Raw genomic sequence first — 19,734 nt, 5'->3', positions numbered from 1 at the left:
TTCCCCAATCAAGATGGAATATAAAAAATCGGACACATCCGTGACGTATTGATCACATGACTATAGAGATAATCTGTACCGATTTGTTTGAACAAAATCGTAGGAGTAATTTTTTTTTTTTTAAATCATTGGCCCTCTAGGGAAGCCAGGTGCAAGGTTTCACGCTGATTGGTCCAGTTGTAGATACAAACGCAAATCAGCCTGTTATAGCGCCACCATAAGGCTGATTTGAAAAATGTAGGGTGGCATTTCTTCCTTGGCCTAGTGGGATTTCACGGCAATCGCACGCTGCGTTCATGATTTGAGACATTTTGTTCAAAACGGACCACTCCTGCAAACTTTGGAAGCCAATCAGGATGGAATATGAAAAATCTGACAAATCCGTCTTGATCACATGACTATAGAGATACTGTGAGTGTGTACCAATTTGCGTGACGTTTGGACAAAATCTGTAGGCGTCATATCAAACAAGGACAGGGGGCAAAACATAGTGTCGGCCACGCTTCGTGTAGGGACCTTAAAGATGTGTGCAAGTGTTGGCAGGTCTTCTCCTTGATCTGTGACCCTGGCTGGCACCAATGACTGGGAAAAACCTTCCCGCCTGTGCATCCAGGGCCAAGGAAGAAATCAATATACTGGGAGTAAGCATACACCCCTCCTCTGCCCTGGCCTCAGGCCTGCCTCACCTATATTCTCGACTTGCTCCAGGTAGTCATTGTATTCTTCCAAGGTGGAGAAGTCAGGCTCTCTCTTGTTGTATCTGTGGAAGGAAGCACATCACACTCTATGATGTACTTTTTGACAGAATATCGGTCAAAACATCAGAAACTGGTGGGCTAGGACTCTCCAAAATCGTGATCGGACCCCAAAATCTTACATTATAGTTATAAGGGGGGCCATAGCTGAGTGGTTAGTGAGTCCAACTAGGGAGCCAGAGGCCCTGGTTGCCGCAGGTTCGATTCCCGGCCAGCATATGTGCCGATGAAATGAAATTTGTCCCTGAGCAAGACTCTTAACCCCAAATTGCTCACAGGTTCTCATTGGAAACAAGACCGCAAGGACTTTCATGAACGACCTGTTAAAAGGAATTATCCTTATAATACTAGCTTAACATGCTGTAAGAGATACAGTACACATAATATTAGATGTCAATTATGGACCTATTAAAGAACAAATGAGAGGGCTGGAGGGCGCTGGCTGGTAGGGAGGGGCTGAGAAGGAAAAGACAAATAAAATAAAAAAAATAAAGAGCGTTCACATTTCAACCCCCTCACCCCCCACCTCCCCATGGAGATTCATTGTCTACAAAACAAACACCGTAATGACAGAGACAAAGGCCGCTTAAGAAGTGGGAGGAGACATGTGAGCACACATAAACACACAGAGACACACCCCTCCTACCCCCCACCCCACACAATTCAATTTCAATTCAATTCAACACACTCTCATACTCACATTCTGAGCACCTTCTTGCGGATCTCCACCTCCTTGTCCACAGCAGGATCTTCGAAGAGCTGCACACGGAAGTTGCTCTTCCTCAGGGGCGTGTCACACTGCACACAGTTGCCTGAGCCGCGCACGAACAGCATGTCCACGCAGTTCTCACATCTGGGGGTGGGGGGGGGGGGGGATAATTCGAGTCACAGACACCACTGGTAAGTTATGGCTTTACAGAAAATAGCCCTCTCGTTCTCTACATGGCCCTGATGTGATTTTCTCAACCTTTTAGATTTCAAGGACCCCCAGTTTGATACGAGTTAGGCCATGGACCCCGATTTGATACTATATGTTTATCTACACTGTAAAATGTTTAATTTTAATTCAACTCCGACTGTACAAATAGTTACAGATCCATAAGGGTGTACTTCCTAACTATCCATAATTTAGCTGTGGATCCCCTGGAACTCCCTAGAGGACCCCTGGAGGTCCCCAGACCCCATGTTGAGAACCAGTGAATTACTTATTAGCGAGTTAAGAAGGCGCACACCAAAATAATTTCTCCCCCCTCACAGCGAGACAAGTCTGTGTTTTACAGGTCTGTGAGTTATCATCGAGCCCAGTAGGTGATAATGGGCCATAAATATTTCCTCAAAACGGCAAAAGCGGGTTCGAATTATGAATGGAATGACGATTAGGCAAACTCCCACACTCAGACAAGAGGAAATTACACTGACAAACCCTGCCGTTGAGTGTCTGTCAGCACTGGAAAAACTATTTTTCCTCTCATTTCACAAGGACTCATACAGTGAATCTGCCACGTTGCATACTAAAAATCTATTTCAATAATTCCTCACGTAATCTATCATCATAAGACAGTGATATGAGGCCAATGTAGTGTTTTTACAGCATGGCTCTGTAGGAGGCTAGCTGTCTAGCAGAGGGTCTCTCTGTGTGTGTGGGTGTGTCCAGGGATAATCTCGCAAAACGCTACAATCAGCACCAAATTTATTTTGCACGCTGCCATTAGGTGAAGGAACTACCTCCACACATTTGTTTTCACGTTTCATATTTTCTGAAATATTTAGCTTACATTTTATGATGGAAGTGAATAGTGGTCGGATCAGGCTGAAACCTACCTTGCCCAAATTTGGAGTCATAAATCATAGATACGTCACAGATGACTGAAGTTATAGTCTAGTATGGCCACATCATGATCCATATCGAGATCCATATTGAAGCCACAACATTATTAGACCCTGTCATGTTTCGTTAAGCTACATCTTATTCTTGATTTATAATGTCGCCAATTTCCTGAATCTTTAACAGACTTCCAGTATACAGTATATTGTTGCCGTCAGGTGGAAACCTTATATGTCCATAACCGTTTATTATTAAATACATTTAAAATCTATTTTCACTAGGCTACTTTTGTGTGACACTCTTATATGATGAATTCACAAAAAAGAAACATAAACATTGAAATATGTCGATACAGGGTTTCTGCCCGACAGCAACGATATGAAACCATCTCTTCCTCTGTAAATGCTAGAAAGCAGCACCAATACATAAATACAGCATCTAAAGAGGTGGAACTGTAATGCAGTAACCCTTCAGAAAAAGTGACACCACAGATGTTATCATGACGTTAGTCTCGCGAGCCAGGCTGTTGCCTCCCACAATTTTCAAATGCTTCCGTCATACAGTCTTGAGCACGGAAGCTCTGAAAATGATGCAGGAGTAAAGTGGATGTGACGCCTCCTCCGCTCTTCCGTTTCGTCTTTACAGTCATGCAAATCTTTCCTAATATAAATCAAGATAATCGAAGCCTATATAGCTTGCTGCTTATCAGAAATGGAAAAAATAAATAAAAATGATGAACAGATGGCAGCTTCCTTTCTAGGCTTTCGGGAGGTGTAGTTCCAGACTCTATATAGCATTCAGAGATTGTGGAATAGTTTCACCAGTTATGATCCCAGAGCTACAAAGAATCTTATAAAATGTTATTTTATCCCACACACAATCTTCTCTAATTCTTAATCCCTATTATATACTATATAGACGGGGTGAAAACATAGTCTCGGCCATTATAGTCTCGGTCACGCCTTGCTGGGGACCCCCTGGAAATCCTACAAGAACCCCTGTGGGTCCCCGGACCCCACTTTGAGAACCACTAGTTTACGGTATATTTTCAGAGGCACTGGAAGCCCCGGCAGCAATGAATCAAAAATAAGTACTTCAAGTACATAATGGAAAAATAGGCCGTGCCATGATAAAAAATGCTTAGCAGCATCGCATGGAAATCAATGATGACTTTTTCAGAGAACCTACTTGCTCCTTGAAAATAGGCATATATGAATCAAAGGAGAGCAAGGAGCTTCCATCATCATCAGTGACCAACGGGCTCAGAACAGAAAGACAGAGATGGTTCAAATAACCAGGTTTATTCCACTCACCATCATTCTGGCATAGAATCAAGCAGAGCCCACCCCTATCAATTACCTTTAAGCAGGTATGGTGTTAAATTTAACTCAGAAGAGTGTACAAATGGAACCAATGGGCCCGTAAGTACTGAGGATTTTACTGTGTAAGCGTTTACACATCAGTCACACTCAAATGTGGAGTGAGCGCTGAAGACAATGGGAACAGACTTAAATCTCCCCCTAAGTAGGTACACTGGAGGGGAGGTGGGGCTGGATAAACGTTTACACAGTCGACTCTTTTAATTAAGTCTCTGTGGAGCTTTATTCCACAGGAATTCACCTTTAGTGGGCTTCCTGCCCTTGACCACCTTCGCAAGACAGAACAACATCTGGTTTCCAAATGTCACTATCTGGTTTTGCATACTGACAGTATTTTTTTTTTTATACAACATTATAAAAATGTTGCGGGATTTTTTTCTTCTTCTCAGTACTGTGTCATTGGCGGGAATGGTTGAATCATTTTGTTTCCAATGTCAAGGCTTGGACCTGAGACAATGCTACTAAGTCAAAAGCCCTCATGGGATGGATGGAAGCCTATTAGAGCTATATAATGAAAGGGACATCAAGGAAGACTTTGACTGAATCAGCAGGTTTCAAAAAAAGAAGAAAAGCAGATATGGGAGAAACTGCAGAGTCGTGGACTTTGGCTGTTTATGCTTAGTGTCTCAGATATGGGTCAAACAAGTACAACCTGCCAAAGACGATGAACACAAACATCTACAGCAATACAACCGCGTGCACACACACACACACACACACACACACACTCACACACTATTTTGGCTGCGCCTCGATTTGACGACATCAACCCAAAAACTGAATCAGAGACAAAACATCTGCGCTGTCCATTTGGTTCTTGGGAGCGAGACGAGTGCCTGCTCAAGTGCACCCTGGAAGGGGCAGATGTTCACTGTGGCCCCAGGCTACAGGAGATGTATAGGCCTGACCATATGGAGGTGGATGGGGGGATTCAGCTTGTTTCCACAGGCCCACAAAGCCCCTCATTCATCAACGCAGGGCTAGGATAGGGGCGTAGCTTGCCCCCTGGCCCATAAATGGACCACACAACAGAACTCTCCATGGGGGGAAATCCTGTGTAATTCTAGAGCATGGAGGTGAACTACTAAAATCTACTGGGAAGGAGGAGACTCTGGGAGTGAACTTGCCACCTTTCTTCTTGAGTGTGCCTTCTGCACGGTATAGCTCTCTGAATGGGGGGGGGGGGGGTGAATCTCCTACATATAACAGTGACAGTGTCCACTCTTCCTTGAGCAGGCAAAAAAAACAAAGCTCTTCTAAACTTGCTATCTCTGCCAAGGCTGATGCTGCTGATGTCTCTGCAGTAGGGTGGTGACTGAATGAGCCCTTCTGACCCCTCCCTCTCTCATCCGCTCCCCCTCGCCCCCCTCTCCCTCTCTCTCACCTGTCCTGCCCAGAGCTCCTAGCTCTAAGCTCATATCTCTCCCATCTGCAGCTGTCAGCAGGTCAGGGAAGGGGGTGGCAGAGCAGAGGAAGGGTAAACAGGGGCCTGGCTCAGCAAAGAACCCCTCCGCCCTCCAACCCCCTCCCCTTTTCATGACATTGCCTTCAGCTTTGCCTCCTTCTCCCTATGCAAGAGAAAGCAGGAACAATACCGCATATTGGGTCTGGATTCACCTGTTTCTCTCATAGAGCCCTTTGCCTTCTACGCTGCTCTCATACAGTCACACCTGAACGCAGGGAGACAGGAACGGCCTTTGTGTCAACTGCTGACCTGCTGCAGTGACTATGTCCTGCTGCCATGTGACCTATTACCTGTTAGCAACAGCACAGCCAGGAAAACTCTGACAAATTTTACCATTTGCACAGGCTGCTGTACAGTATATTCTATTGTCTACCATGCAGGCTCTTTAATGTAGGTTACTCTGCAAGTCCTGAGAGTGCCCATTTACTTTGTGTAGTCGCCACACATTAATTAAGTAACCACTTTCAACCGGGAATTCCTATTTTGGGTAATTCATTAAAGTCTTCAAAAATAGTGATAGATCTATATGCGATTATGTGCATCGCAATGCATTGTGAATTAATGAATTAAGGTGGGTTGTCAATGCATCTAGGTCCCAAGTTAATTCCTTGAATCACTTGACAATAACGTGTTTCTAATTGTAATGCAGAGGAAGCTATATGCAAGGTGGAGCTAGGCTACACTATCTATGTTGAATAAAACAAGACATGCAGACATGCAACTAGCTGTATTTATCACTGGAAAACGACAAGTAGGCAGATTTGCTTCTACTTGTTAATGTAGTCAATCAACTCCTTCATATCCAACTCCTCCTTCCAAGCCTGTGCTCAGCAGCCTACTGTCAATTGTGTGGCTTGAAGCCTGTGTCAAATGCCAAAGGACAGGGGTCCTGCGTCATTGTGCACGTGTAATAAATAACGGAAAGCAAACATCCCCGGTGACAGGGACACAAAATGTGCTGTGGTGAGGTTTAAATTTAGATCCAGACCGGAGGTGGAGCTGTCCCATATTGCATTGCAGTGCCCGGGCAGGGGAGCCTACTCAGCCCCAGACTAGAATGGCAACTCAGTGTCATCAGCTGTCAGCAAGACACTGGGTCAGTGCACAGAAGGCCTAATAGTGGTTTAACCAACACAAAGTGGCTAATAACATCAAACAGCAACAAAGCTCTGAAACGGGATGGACAGGAGGCACACGGAAAACAATTACTTGCATAGTGCTATTGATTGCACCAAATGGGAAATGAACTTAGAGCATATTGTATAAACATATCCATAAAATGTTCAAACAGCCTTGCTGCATACAAAGAGCTAAAAGCTAAAAAGATGCCAGTGAGAAAGGTGCAATATAATCTGAGGGCAGCAGTTGCCAAAAAAAGGCCCACAGATTTATTCACAGACGGGCTCTAAGAAGAATCAACGCCAAGGTGACCTCCTCTAGTACGGCATCTCTCTAAATTGCTTCATTGCAAAATCATTTTAATTTTCTCTGCATGTGCTCCCACATCAGGACAGAGACAGTGAGTTATGAGCACGCTGACCTGATGACAAAGCACAGCCACTTCCTGATGATACAGTCAATAAACGGACAGGGTCAAACATTCCGTATGGTCTCATCACGGACCCCCTCAATAGCCTGATTCATGCTTCATCGCAGTGGTTCTTAACCTTTTCAGGCCGTGACCCTCCAAAATAATCATATTTGAACTGGGGACCCCCCACCCTGACAAGCACTTGAGAGATAAATATTGTGAAAATAGCCCATCTACAAGCTCACAGTGGCTATTTTAAAAAATAATTGCGTCTTTCATGTATTATTTGACAATTTGGTCAATGTTTGACCAGTTTTTATAGTGTAGTTCGTTGATTACTTTTGATTCAGTAATGGTCTTATTTCTTTCTTATTTTAGGTATTAAAAGTCCTTAAATTGTCACTTCACTGCCATCTGGGGACCCCACCCAAATCATGTGGGGATCCCCCTGGGGAACCCGACCCACAGGATGAGAACCACTGCTTCATCGTACACTGCTGTCATGCGCCAAAAATAGCAGATCTACAAGCTCAATTGTCTGTTTTTGTGTTTCCAATGTTAAACTGTGGCAAATGCCATAAATAAGGGCAGTGGTTCTCAGCGTGGGGTCCGGGGACCCCCACGGATCCTTGGTGGGTTCCAGGGGGTCCCCTGCTCAATGACTAATAATTAGGAACCAAATGCACCTTTACACAGCTGTAACTCTTTAGCATGTACAATTGTCAAATGGACCTTATGGGTTCTCTTTGTACACCCTCAGAGTTAAAGTAACACTGAGGATTGTATTGGAGTGCCAGAGATAATGTAAAAAAAAAACATATAAAGTGAGGGTCCATGGCGGCATGGCCTTGGACCCATTTTAGCTGCTTAGCATAGTTTCACTTGCTCTTCCCACCAACTTAAAAAGTGGGATCATGCAACATAACATCATTACTTAGTACTAAACAGTGCCCCCTTCCTATTTGATGATGTTTTCTGTACTGTGTACTGTGTCTATACTTTTACTCCACTACATCTCACAGACAAATACTGTACTTTTACTCCACTACAATTATTTGATAACTTTAGTTACTAGTTACTTGGTAGATTTTGATTATTATTACAAAACATACATTAACCACTTAAGCTCTATAGATATATTTCGGCTATTTGAAAATAGCCAATCTACAAGCTCAGAATGCAATCTGCTATTTTCAAAAGATTTGTATACATTTTGAAAACTCGAAATGGGACATTCTGCATAATGAGTACTTTTACATTGGTACAGTACTTAAAGTATATTTTGATGTCAATACTTTTGCACCTTTACTTAAGTAAATTCTTAATACCAGACTTTTACTTGTAACGGACACCGGAGTATTGCCACATTGCGGTATTGATACTTTTACTTAAGTAAAACATGTGAGTACTGCTACACACAGTGCCCCGTTCCTATTTGATGTGTTCAGTACTGTGTGAATTCCTGTGTGACGCACAGGTAGTTAATGTTATGCTACTACATGTAGCTCAAACAGTTCACCTCCTGGACAAATGTACAGTTATCTAGGTTTCTCGTCGCAGAAGGAAGGATATACATAACTTGTTGGCTGATGATCTTAATATCAACCCGGGGCAGCAGACGCAAGAAGAGAACTGGAAACTTCTCGTGACTTCCTGAGTTGTGATAAATAAATGTGTGTACTACTTACAGCGTGTGACCGCAGACGTTCACCATTAGTTTCAGGGACGGATTCCTGTACTTGGTTGTTTTGCACCTTGGACATCCTTGGTCATCCATCTCTGCATCTACAACATAAACTGTAAAGCTGCACAAAAATGTCAACAACAGGCGGTTTCTTGACAGTTCACAGTGATATGCTACTGTGTCACACTGAATATGGCCCGGACAAAACCGCTGCTGATGAGAATTGTTCCTAGTTAATTGGTTCTGCCAAGGCTGCAACGCTCAGAAAGTGGTAAATTGCCACAGTAAAATAAATGATGTAATTGTTGTTGTTGTTGTTGTTGTTGTTGTTGTTGTTGTTGTTTTAAACACTATAGTCTTCACTCTCTCCATTGCTATTTTACGTTTCCATCATGTTGTATGATCCTAAATTCCAGTTGAAACCAATAATCTTCCGAGTTGCTGTAAAGGATCTGAAATTATGTCTGGTTCCCATTTTTTTGTCTTTGTTTCTTTGTCTGTAAAAAAATGCATAATTATTAATAAATTAATAATTAATTATATCCTCAAATGTGTGTGGGGGGGGGGTAAATCTGCTGTAGGCGTATCATTTCACTAAATGTAATGAAAGCTTTGATATTTGATTTTATATTTATTGGGGTTGTGAAAGATTGTACTAGATTGCTTTGTAATTGATTGAATACTTTATTAACAGTTTTCTATAGGCTACAGTGGTATGATTATACAATGATGCTAAAAGGATAACACAAAAAGCCCTAAGGGCTTGTTTCCATTGAGGTCCTGTGTATTCAATTCATCAGAATTGCTTGACTCAATATTCTAAAGCTTTTGAACGAAATGTAAAAAAAAAATTAAAGGCAAAGGGACTCAAATGTTTTTCATGCTTACAACATGAAATTACACCCTCAGGGTAATTTCTATCAATATGACATTTTGAACCGTGGGTTTTCTAGAGGTCAAGAAGCTGAAAAAGAGTATGAGGTTGAAGTTTGTAGCAAGTATGAGCTATAATCGGAAAGTAGTCTGAGTGTTAAGGGGGAGGGGTTTTCACATTAAACGGCTCCTTTGGCTTCTGTGTTCCACCACCGACAACATCAAAGGAATTACCTCCTTATTAAATTCAATTGAATTTAATTCAGTAATGATTAAATTACATGTCGTCAGAATCTTTTTCTAAATCTGGCGAAACACTTTTTTGGTTTTTACATTGACTGATTACCCCCAATTAAAAAAAACTCATGTGCATGCATATTCCACTTTTGGCTGAGCTCCTGACAATAAGGATATCCCGTTCCCAGGATCCTAAAGGCACTCACCTTGCACAGGTGAGCCAATAAAATATACGGCAGGTTATATGATTGACAGCTGGAAGCCAAACAGAATCGCACTCGCTCCTCCCATGTGGAGCCTCTGCGACCAATGGCGTGGCTCTCCTGCAGATAGAGCCCAGTGTCTCCGTGCCACAGCTCCCTTCCCGCAGAGTAAAAGTCACGTTGGAACGAAAGGGGAGAGCTATCCACTTACAGCTGCTGTCAGATATTCGATCGCGTTCGCATGGCGAGGGGGTAACCTGATCGGCCAAAAAGGCTTGCCGAAACCAGGGAGGAGTGACTTACCAGGAAGGCTTGAAAAAATGTCTTCTGCTTCTGGAGAAGTCACAACAGCAATAGACATCAAGAAGGAAAATGTGAAGACGGACAAGAGGGAGTGCATCAGGCTTCTGGCGCTGGACACCGCGGAGTTGTCGTCTATGGAGCGCGCAACCTCCGACGCGGTCCACACGGAGCTACTGGTGAGCGCGACCTCCTCGCTGGCATTCTCCCCGGAGCAAGTGGCGTGCGTGTGCGAGGCGCTGCAGCAGGGAGGCAATGTGGACCGGTTGGCCAGGTTCTTATGGTCCCTGCCACAAAGTGACCTGCTACGTGGCAACGAGAGCATCCTGAAAGCCCAGGCTCTGGTGGCTTTCCACCAGGCTCGGTATCAGGAGCTGTACAGCATTCTGGAGAACCACAGCTTCAGTCCGTCCAACCACCCGTCGCTACAGGAGCTCTGGTACAAGGCGCGCTACACCGAGGCGGAGAAGGCGCGGGGGAGACCCCTGGGCGCCGTGGACAAGTACCGTCTGCGGAGGAAGTACCCTCTCCCGCGGACTATCTGGGACGGCGAAGAGACGGTGTATTGTTTCAAGGAGAGGTCCCGCAACGCGCTGAAGGATCTGTACAAACACAACAGATACCCCTCGCCGGCTGAGAAAAGAAACCTCGCTAAGATCACAGGACTTTCCTTGACCCAGGTCAGCAACTGGTTTAAAAACCGGAGACAGAGGGACAGAAATCCTTCCGAAGCGCAGTCGAAAAGGTGAGGCGAGAGGGTCGCAACTTTAGAATTCATTCATTTGACAAACTTTCCTCCTTGGGGTTTTTGTGCGTAAAGGCGCATTGAAATGCAGCTTTCGTCTTATGTTTTTTTTGTTTAAAGCGCCAGGAATCGTTTTGAAGGATTTTGCATGGAGCTGGTTTGGTTCTAGGTTGCATACACAATGGCTCTACTCTGCCACTATGCTTATTTCATAATAGCCCGTCGAGTTTACTTGAAATGTGACTTGACAGCGTTAATGATTAACTGTTGGTAATATTTGAATTAAAGGTGTGCGTAAAAAGGCTTAGGAGCACGCTTTTAATGTTTTGAAATATGAAGCGGTGGCCATTCAGATCGGGTTTCAAGTGCGTTAGTCCTAAGGGCATGGAAACCATATGAAACAAAATTACTTATACAGCGTGATATGCGTATTATTGAGAATTCTTAGTCAAGCAAACGGACTTGAGCAACTGTAGCGTAATTAAACATTTTAGATAAATGTCTGGGAGGGTTACCAGAATAATCAATACCATTCTTGTTATTTTATTAGGCCTGTACAGTATGTGCGCGCGTGCATAGTGTGTGTGTGTGTGTGTGTGTGTGTGTGTGTGTGTGTGTGTGTGTGTGTGTGTGTGTGTGTGTGTGTGTGTGTGTGTGTGTGTGTGTGTGCGCGCGCGCGCGCGTGTGCGTGTGTGTGTGTGTTGTGCTCAGCAGCACATAAATCATTTAGTCAAAATCTTTTTTTTGTTAGATCCAATGAAGGATTTCAAAAGCCCCTTTCAGAGGTGCATTTGATAATCCTTGTCTCCTTTCATGTTTCCTTCTTTGTGAACAAAGCTCACGTGCACCTGGTGGAGGTGACCTCTCTCTCTCTCTCTCTCTCTCTCTCTCTCTCTCTCTCTCTCTCTCTCTCACACACACACACACACACACACACACACAAACAAAAACACATTATTTGGCCTATAAGTCCGAAATGCTTATGGTTAGGGCCTATTGCTTTGTCTACAAGAATAATGAACTACAATTGTAAAAATAATAAAAAGAAAAGAAAAAAGACAACTGGAGTAATATGTTTGTCTAGCTTCAACCCAGGGTTTATGTATTTTTCTATTCCTACAAGAGAGGGCTAAAGAAAGGGGGAAATGCAGCTGTTTGAATCACTCTTGAAACCGAGGGTTACAGTTATATAGCTGTCGACGTCCATCGCTAGTAATGCATTTACAGCTTTGTAGTAGCCTAGCCTAAAGACAAATATAGATTTTAAACTATACTATATTAATTAGCACATGCAGGGAAACGTTTTTTGGCCATTTGCGTTGTCAGTTGTCACACCAGCACTGCTGGCATTTGTCACGCCAGCCGGAATTTATTGCGCCAAATGGTCGCTCCTCCGCTGTTGTTGGCCGGTTGTTTTCAGTGCGGCCTCCCATGAACAGAGGGAGGGCTCTGCATGGGGTAACAGGTCAACACATACACAAACTACTGCCTACTCTCCAGTACTGTGGAATAACGCACAAACCAGTGAGCCTGATGTAAAAAAAAAAAAAAAAAAAAAAAAAAAAAGTTTTATAGCAGATTCACCAGCGTCTATTTTCACAATTTGTCACAATCTTTAATGTGTTTAAAATAAATTGAATTATTTACTTTAATGATTTTGAAGAAATGTGATTCATGGTATCTAATTACACACAATATCTGACCTCTGCTTTCAGAATATGACATCATCACAAAAATACTTGTTCTATTTCACAGCATCTCACTTTCTGTCAAATTGATTTTCACAGTGAATCAGATGGAAACCACAGTACAGAGGATGAGTCTAGCAAAGGGCAGGAGGAGTTGTCTCCTCGTCCCCTCTCCAACTCCTCTGATGGGACGATAACCCATGGGAGCCTCCCTCTTCAGACGGGGCATCTGGACAGTGGGGTGGTCATCCAGCAGATCGGGGACATCAAGATGCCTCCTGGATCCAACGGTGGGGGGCTCTACAATGGAAGCCTAGTGACCAGTAACACCTCCTCAACTGTCTTCCACAACGGTGGCTCATCGTACCTTCAGGCCCCTAGCAACATCCTCTTCAACGGGTTGAATTTGGGCATCCAGCCCCTGGCCTTTAACCCTCTGAGGTCATCTGGGGGAATCCTGCTGGGGGGCTCTGGAGTGGACATGATGCATCAAGGACAGGAGAAGGGACTGGGCAGTTCTGCTGAGGACTCAGGCCTGCAGTACGCCTCCTACTCTGGCTGTGTGAATGGGGCGGAGGTGAAGTTGGAGGGGGTGCACAGCATTGCTGGCCAAAATGGCGGCTCCTCCGTGCTGACGTTCAGCTCGCCGTCGGGGACACTCCAGCTGGGCGGCTATAGCCTGGTCCAGGTACCCAGTGGAGTTTCCGATGGTGATGGGAGCTCACTACTCGGCAATAATGTGGGTCTGCCTTCCCTGCAGCTCTCTGCCTCCTCTTCCTCAACCATCACACAAGGTAGGTTCACCAAAATGTTAGTTTGCTAAACAGGAACCCGGAGGTTAACAGTCTTCTTCCTCTGTGTTGACCTGACTTCTTCTTGGCCCCATTTTCTGCTCGTAAGATTGAACAGTTTGTTGCCACATTTTTGATTATGGTTTATGAGGCTACTTTAATGAGACGTTTAGAATACCAGTGACCAGTGAGTGAAAATAAAAATTCTTGACATGTCTGTGTTTGAGCATTAGCCCAAAGGAGTGATACTGCACATAACAGAGAAATAAAAGTAGTGCAGGGCTACACAGACATGCACACACATGCATGCATGCACGATGTGCACGCCACATGTGTGCGCACACACACAATTTGGTAGTCCTCTGCAAACCCAGGAGATGAATAGAGCACAGGTTCTGAAGTCAGCATCACTCATCATCATTACACTCTTGATCTCCACAGCAGGGAGGAGGGGGAATATGTTTCAGACAATCAGAGAGCCAAGAAATGCACTAACAAGAAAGGAGCCATTACACCACTTACTCTGACATGAAGCAGAAAATCTACACCAGGATGAATAATAAGGAAAAACTGAAAAAAGAAAAGAAGCTTGCTTTTTTCCCTTTGTTTGGCTTTTACATCAGTCTTCTGGTCTCTGGGGTGCAACAGGGCCATGCCTAAAAAGCATGAAGTGTATGAGACACATAGCAGAGATCCTGCTGTACTTGGAGCACGTGTGCGGTAAACTCCTGAGCGATAATTTAACTCTGAAGGTGTAAGAAATAGGACCCTTCTATTCTAGGTGGATTGATTTGGCTGTGCAGCACTGCTAGAAGTTAATACAATGTTTGTATACAGGGATGTGAATTGAGTTTGAGACGTAGGTTTTGATTGTTGTTTTGTTTTCTCAGGTACCATGCCATTAAACAACGTAGCAGTCAGCTCGTCCAGCGAAGACTCCTTCCATCAGCAGGACAAGCTGACAATGACACCCATGCACCACAGCACGGTTCTCTACAGCATGGGGAGCGTCAAGAAGGAGCCCATGGAGGGGGGCATCTACTCCTCATATCATCACGGGCTCCACCTGGATCCCGGCAGCCAGATCAGCTACACCTCCAGCTCAGAAGAGGTCCCCTCGAGCCATGGCCCCGCCTCTGGTTCCGACGTAGCCACCATCAGCTCGTCTAGCCCCGAGCCGGAAGTCTACACCACCCTCACTGTCAGCACGCCCCTGATGGCCCACACGGACCCAAACAACCATCGCATCCAGTCCGCAGAGTATCTCAGTGGCCACGAGGCCCAGTCAGCCCCCTCCGCACACCTGCTGGGTCCCAGCATGAACAGCAGCTACCTGAGCATGTCAGAGGACAAGGTGGATGGCTCTAGCTCGGGTGGGGTGAATGAGATGGTGCGGGCGATGTGTGGGGAGATGGAGGCTGTAGAAGGAAAGGAGCTGGCCAAACTACAGACAGTGCAGATGGACGAGGACATGGCTGATCTTTAACCTGAGACTAATCTACTTTTACAAGCACTCATGTCCTCCCAAGCAGCGATATGGTGAATCTTTTTACTCTTGTGTGTGCGTGTGTGTGTGTGTGTGTGTGTGTGTGTGCGTGTGTGTGTTGTTGTGTTTTTTTTACCATTCATTTCTTCTAAATGTTAAATTATTTGCAAACGTTGTGTTCATTTGACTTTTACAATGCACTCTATCCAGATACAAGTCTTTTTTTGCTTGCCGCAATCAATTTGTCATAAACCAAATTCCACTGTCTTTCAAAAGCCCTCGACATGAAGCAAAACATTTACAACTGTTACGTGCAAATAGAAGAAGTCCCTGTATGCATTTGAGCCATGTTTAAATGTGCATTTTTATAGACAACACCTGCTACTTCCTGTTGAGTGGATTTGATCCACAGAGGCAGGTGTTGGAATGCCCCAAGTCATGTGACCAGGATGTTCCTCCAAACTAAATGCGTCATCTGGGTCGAACCAAAAAGGTCATTCAGTAGGGGGAAGATGGAACGTGTGTCTGTGAAAATGGCCACTTAAACCACTATAGCTTTATTGAAGGACTGCACACACATACAGTAATCACTCTCTCATTAGACATACAAGGTTGCTGATTTATGCAAAAGCTGTCCTTCATAGGCACAATGAATTCTCTGAATGCTTCTCAAGTCATTACTAAACCCTCTATCCACACTATATATCAAATGAGCTAGGATTGGGTGCTGTTAATGGGACTTTAATGAACGTGCCTTTCTGCTATGTAGAATGTCAGACGGCAATTGTCTGAATTGGTGTTTGCACTACCAATAACAACACTACAACATTAAATTGTATGTTTCAAACAGCGTTGATTTTGACAGGGCTATCAGGGGGGCAAACCTCCACAAATGTACACTATTTCACTTGATGAAGTTTGAGCTGATATAACTAGGAAGTAGTGAGACCAAGGGAAATGAACAAAAAGTCACGCTGTCTTTTCACACATTCATCCTACATTGCTTATAACCCTGCTGCAGCTCATAGTATCACAGTATGTGACAATGGTACAGTAGATCATGTTTCATTTTGATTTGTCTCTCGAAACGCCCATGAACACAAAGGATATTTTTATACAATGTCAGAATGCAAACATATGGGATAACAGGGATAGAAGTGAGCTCACAGTGAAAACACAAGCGCTCACTTGCTCGCTCACACACACACCCACACACACACACACACACACACACACACACACACACACACACACACACACACACACACACACACACACACACACACACACACACACACACACACACACACACACAGTGTGTGTGTACTTCATGGTCCTATAAACAGAGGGGATTCCAGTAATGTCCCTGTGCATGACATCACAATGTTCTGGAACCTAGTGCCTTGTACTTTAGTTGTCTTCTAAATAATAACTTGAATGTAAGTTCTGTCATTGCTCTTGGATTTGTGTTGGCAGTCACATAACAATTTCAACGGCACCAAAGGCACTGTTGTTAGTTGTCGGATGAGAGACAAACAAGAGAACACCAAGCCTATTTGTCTAAAATGCATTTGGTGCTTCTCCCAATAGAAGTTTGAAATCTACACTGACATACAGGACCATAATATTGCATTTCAACCTCATGTCCAAGAAATACACATGCACGTTTTTCAGTGCAACACAGGTCTACAAACATGGAGCGATGGTAGCATTTATTTTCTCCTTCAACAGTTTTCATGACCTAACCCTCGTTAATGAATAGGATGAACATAACATTGGAAAATATCTTCAGCTCAGATATCATGAAAAAACAAAAATGAGCCATGGGCAAATAGTAAAACATATTGTTGTTGATGTTTTTTTTGTTTTTGTTTTTTATCTTAGTTTGAATTGAACGTTTGTTATCTGAAATGATGTGAATGTATTTTTCTAAATCTACATACTGCAATAAAAGTTTATATTTATAAAAACATAAAACTGGCATATTTCATTCCTTCTTCCAATCCAAGTTTCTCTCCACACATGGTGCCTGGCGATGATAAAACTGCACAATGACATCTTAATCCATTCAGTCTCTAGTCATACAATATGTCTTAAATGCATCTAAATTCATGAAAGTATACTGTACGTCTTCCCAACATTTAAGAGGCTTATGCAGCCAAACTGTGCAAGGATGGGGGAAAACCCGGCATGCAGTAATCCAGCAAGCCTAGAACTGCTCTCTGCAGAAATCTAGTGATCGTTTGCACATGCCTGGAAACCTGGAGTTCATTAGCCCTCCTTTTCTCATCTCAGCCCCTGTAATTCAAATAAACAGCAATGAGATTTCCAGAGGTAGAGCTCTTAAGGGTGGGGGGTCTGCATCTCTCCACAGCCCCAGTCCAAGGGCCTTTTCCCTGGGCTAATGCTGAACAAGTCCTCCCTCGACCCCCCGTTCCAGCATGTGGAAGAATGAATCTGAAGCACTGTCACTCACAGACACTGGGTCTCTGTCTAGAAAGAACCTGCACGGTAAAGTCTTAATTCAACTCTGAGAGTGTCAGAAATTACCCCTATAAAGCCCATTTGGGTCCATTTTGAACACTAAATTCTCACTTACACTACACGTTTTACATTGAATTAACACAGTATTTCACTTAGTGCACTCTTTTCCTAGCTTCGGGGGACTATCCATGAATTTCCATCCAATATTGTCTCACTCAGCAGGCCCCCCAACAAGTAAACCAGGAAGGACAGATAAGATGGAGAAGCGAGCTGGACAAATGGCAGAACAGCAGGGGATTTCATACACAATAATATCTCTGCACTGGGGTATAGGAGTTGCCCTCTACGTGAATCTTGGCCGGAGGACTTACGTGATCCAACGGTGACCTAAATAAACAGAGAGTGTTTGTCTGTGCTCACAGTGCAGGACAGAAAGAAGAAAAAAAATGGGAGAGACTAGTAGGAGAGGCAGGCAACCGGGATAGAGTTACCTGTGCACAGGTGACCTTGTCGCCATGGGCATTGGATTAGCTGATTGTTAGGTATCGGGTAACTTCTCCTGTAATATTGAAGAGGGTGAAAACAGCTTTGTTGGAACCCAGAACAATGTCCCTTTCGCAACAGGAGCCCATATTCTGTTGGTCTCACGGGGAGGGGCCCATGCACAGAAACCCCCAAATTCCACCTGTGTATTGTGCTCATAAATTAGACGTTGGGGGAGGGGGGAGCAGAAGTTGCTTTTATGCAGTAGGTTTTATTAGCAATATTATTTATGGGCTATGAATTAAAATATATCCGTTAAGGTTTATTTTCGGTATGCTGCATTCAACTGAATTTAAAGTAAATTGAGCAAATCGCACAATGGGGGGGGGGGGGTGCAAAAAAAAACAACCCAAAAACAAACACGGCCGTCCTTCCATATCCAAACGGTGGAACAAGTAGATGTATCATTTCGTCCACAATTTCAAACGTGCAACATAAAACATACGTGGGCAGGCAGTAAAAAAGAGGGAACCCCCACCCAGAACCCGGGCCTTATTAAAAACGCTGACCTCTGATCTTTTGGATGGTTTCAAAGCTGACATTTAATGTGGCGCAGCAGACTGCAAGCCATATGTAACATGACCTGGGGAGCACGGTACTCCGTTGCTCCACGTCCCACTAATGAGAGGGCAGGGGTCGCCGGGTACCGAGTGGCTCACACAGACCCACCACTAGTCGCCCCATAATACACAGGATGAGGCATTCTCAGAGTCAATAGTAAAATCCTTTAACTGTGTTCCTTTAACTTTGAGAGTACAAATGCAACTGGTTATATTTGTACACTCAGAGTTACAAATGGATTTTACTTTAATTAGGCTCCTACCATGTATGGGCCACAATGTAGTAGAATAAACAGCAATCTACGTGATTTGTAGCAGCTTCAGAAATATACTTTTTTTTTCTTTCCACCTCGGCCTCAGATAATTGAGTTGTTGTTGGGCAGGAAAATCTACTGTGCACATGTCCAGTCCATCATCTAGGATGGGAAGGGTATAAGGTGTGACCCACTGCGATTCATTGCTTGGTTCTGGACAATAAGGACAACGTTTACCATATGTGGGATAATGTTCTAAGCCCATATTGGACTGGAGCTACCCTCACTATACATGTTTTACTGTGTGTGTGTGTGTGTGTGTGTGTGTGTGTGTGTGTGTGTGTGTGTGTGTGTGTGTGTGTGTGTGTGTGTGTGTGTGTGTGTGTGTGTGTGTGTGTGTGTGTGTGTGTGTGTGTGTGTGTGTGTGTGTGTGTGTGTGTGTGTGTGTGTGTGTGTGTGTGTGTGTGTGTGTGTGTGTGTGTGTGTGTGTGTGTGTGTGTGAAATGGGATATAGGAGAGAGAGAGAGAGAGAGAGAGAGAGAGAGAGAGAGAGAGAGAGAGGCACCAGCTGGAAGGCTGCATCATGTCCACACCGCACTGGTCAAATGGTATTTCCCAGGGAGAAACACACCACTTTGTAACAGGAGCAATGCAGCAATACAGCTCATAGCATGATGACCATTGAAAAGCTTATAGTTCGACTGCCATCAACACGAAAGTTAATTTAATTATGTCAAACTTCACTTTCGATTAAAAGTGTGGTTTGCAAAGCCTCATAAAAACGTGGGCTACATGATCATTTCCCGAGTTTTACTTCATGTTAGGCTGTGTTCTGCGGCTCATCATATTTTCATGACATCATGACGTTGCTAATATCCTGGCGCCCCCTCCCTGCCGAAAGGCACACAAGGAGAAGCCTGTAGGATTTGTT

General features: G+C 44.1%; 2 protein-coding genes across 2 annotated transcripts in view; one reads left to right on the top strand and one right to left on the bottom strand.

The window, feature by feature from the left end:
* mnat1 (MNAT1 component of CDK activating kinase) overlaps positions 1–8,812 on the bottom strand; it is a 51,183-nt gene extending 42,371 nt beyond the window's left edge. The window contains exons 1-3 of the mRNA XM_084045358.1: positions 8,644–8,812; positions 1,456–1,608; positions 687–760 (exon numbers count right to left, since the gene is read on the bottom strand). Coding sequence (XP_083901484.1) covers positions 687–760; positions 1,456–1,608; positions 8,644–8,732 — 316 coding nt within the window. The 5' untranslated portion in view covers positions 8,733–8,812. The remainder of the gene's footprint in view (positions 1–686; positions 761–1,455; positions 1,609–8,643) is intronic.
* Positions 8,813–10,130: 1,318 nt separating this feature from the next.
* Positions 10,131–16,928, top strand: six4a (SIX homeobox 4a). Its single transcript, XM_084045719.1, has 3 exons — positions 10,131–10,997; positions 12,785–13,479; positions 14,367–16,928. The coding sequence occupies exons 1-3, from the start codon at positions 10,273–10,275 to the stop codon at positions 14,960–14,962; spliced, it is 2,016 nt and encodes a 671-aa protein (XP_083901845.1). The 5' UTR covers positions 10,131–10,272; the 3' UTR covers positions 14,963–16,928.
* The last annotated feature ends 2,806 nt before the right edge of the window (positions 16,929–19,734 follow it).

The sequence above is a fragment of the Gymnoscopelus microlampas genome (assembly GCF_963454915.1).
Source record: "Gymnoscopelus microlampas genome assembly, chromosome: 20".
NCBI lineage: Eukaryota > Metazoa > Chordata > Actinopteri > Myctophiformes > Myctophidae > Gymnoscopelus > Gymnoscopelus microlampas.
Note: the sequence above shows the minus strand (reverse complement) of the source record. Positions and strands in the feature narration are given on the sequence as shown.

Coding starts and splice junctions, on each gene's coding strand:
- six4a (XM_084045719.1), top strand. CDS start 10,273: ATGTCTTCTGCTTCTGGAGAAGTCACAACAGCAATAGACATCAAGAAG. Junction 10,998..12,784: donor TCCGAAGCGCAGTCGAAAAG/GTGAGGCGAGAG, acceptor TGATTTTCACAG/TGAATCAGATGGAAACCACA. Junction 13,480..14,366: donor TTCCTCAACCATCACACAAG/GTAGGTTCACCA, acceptor TTGTTTTCTCAG/GTACCATGCCATTAAACAAC.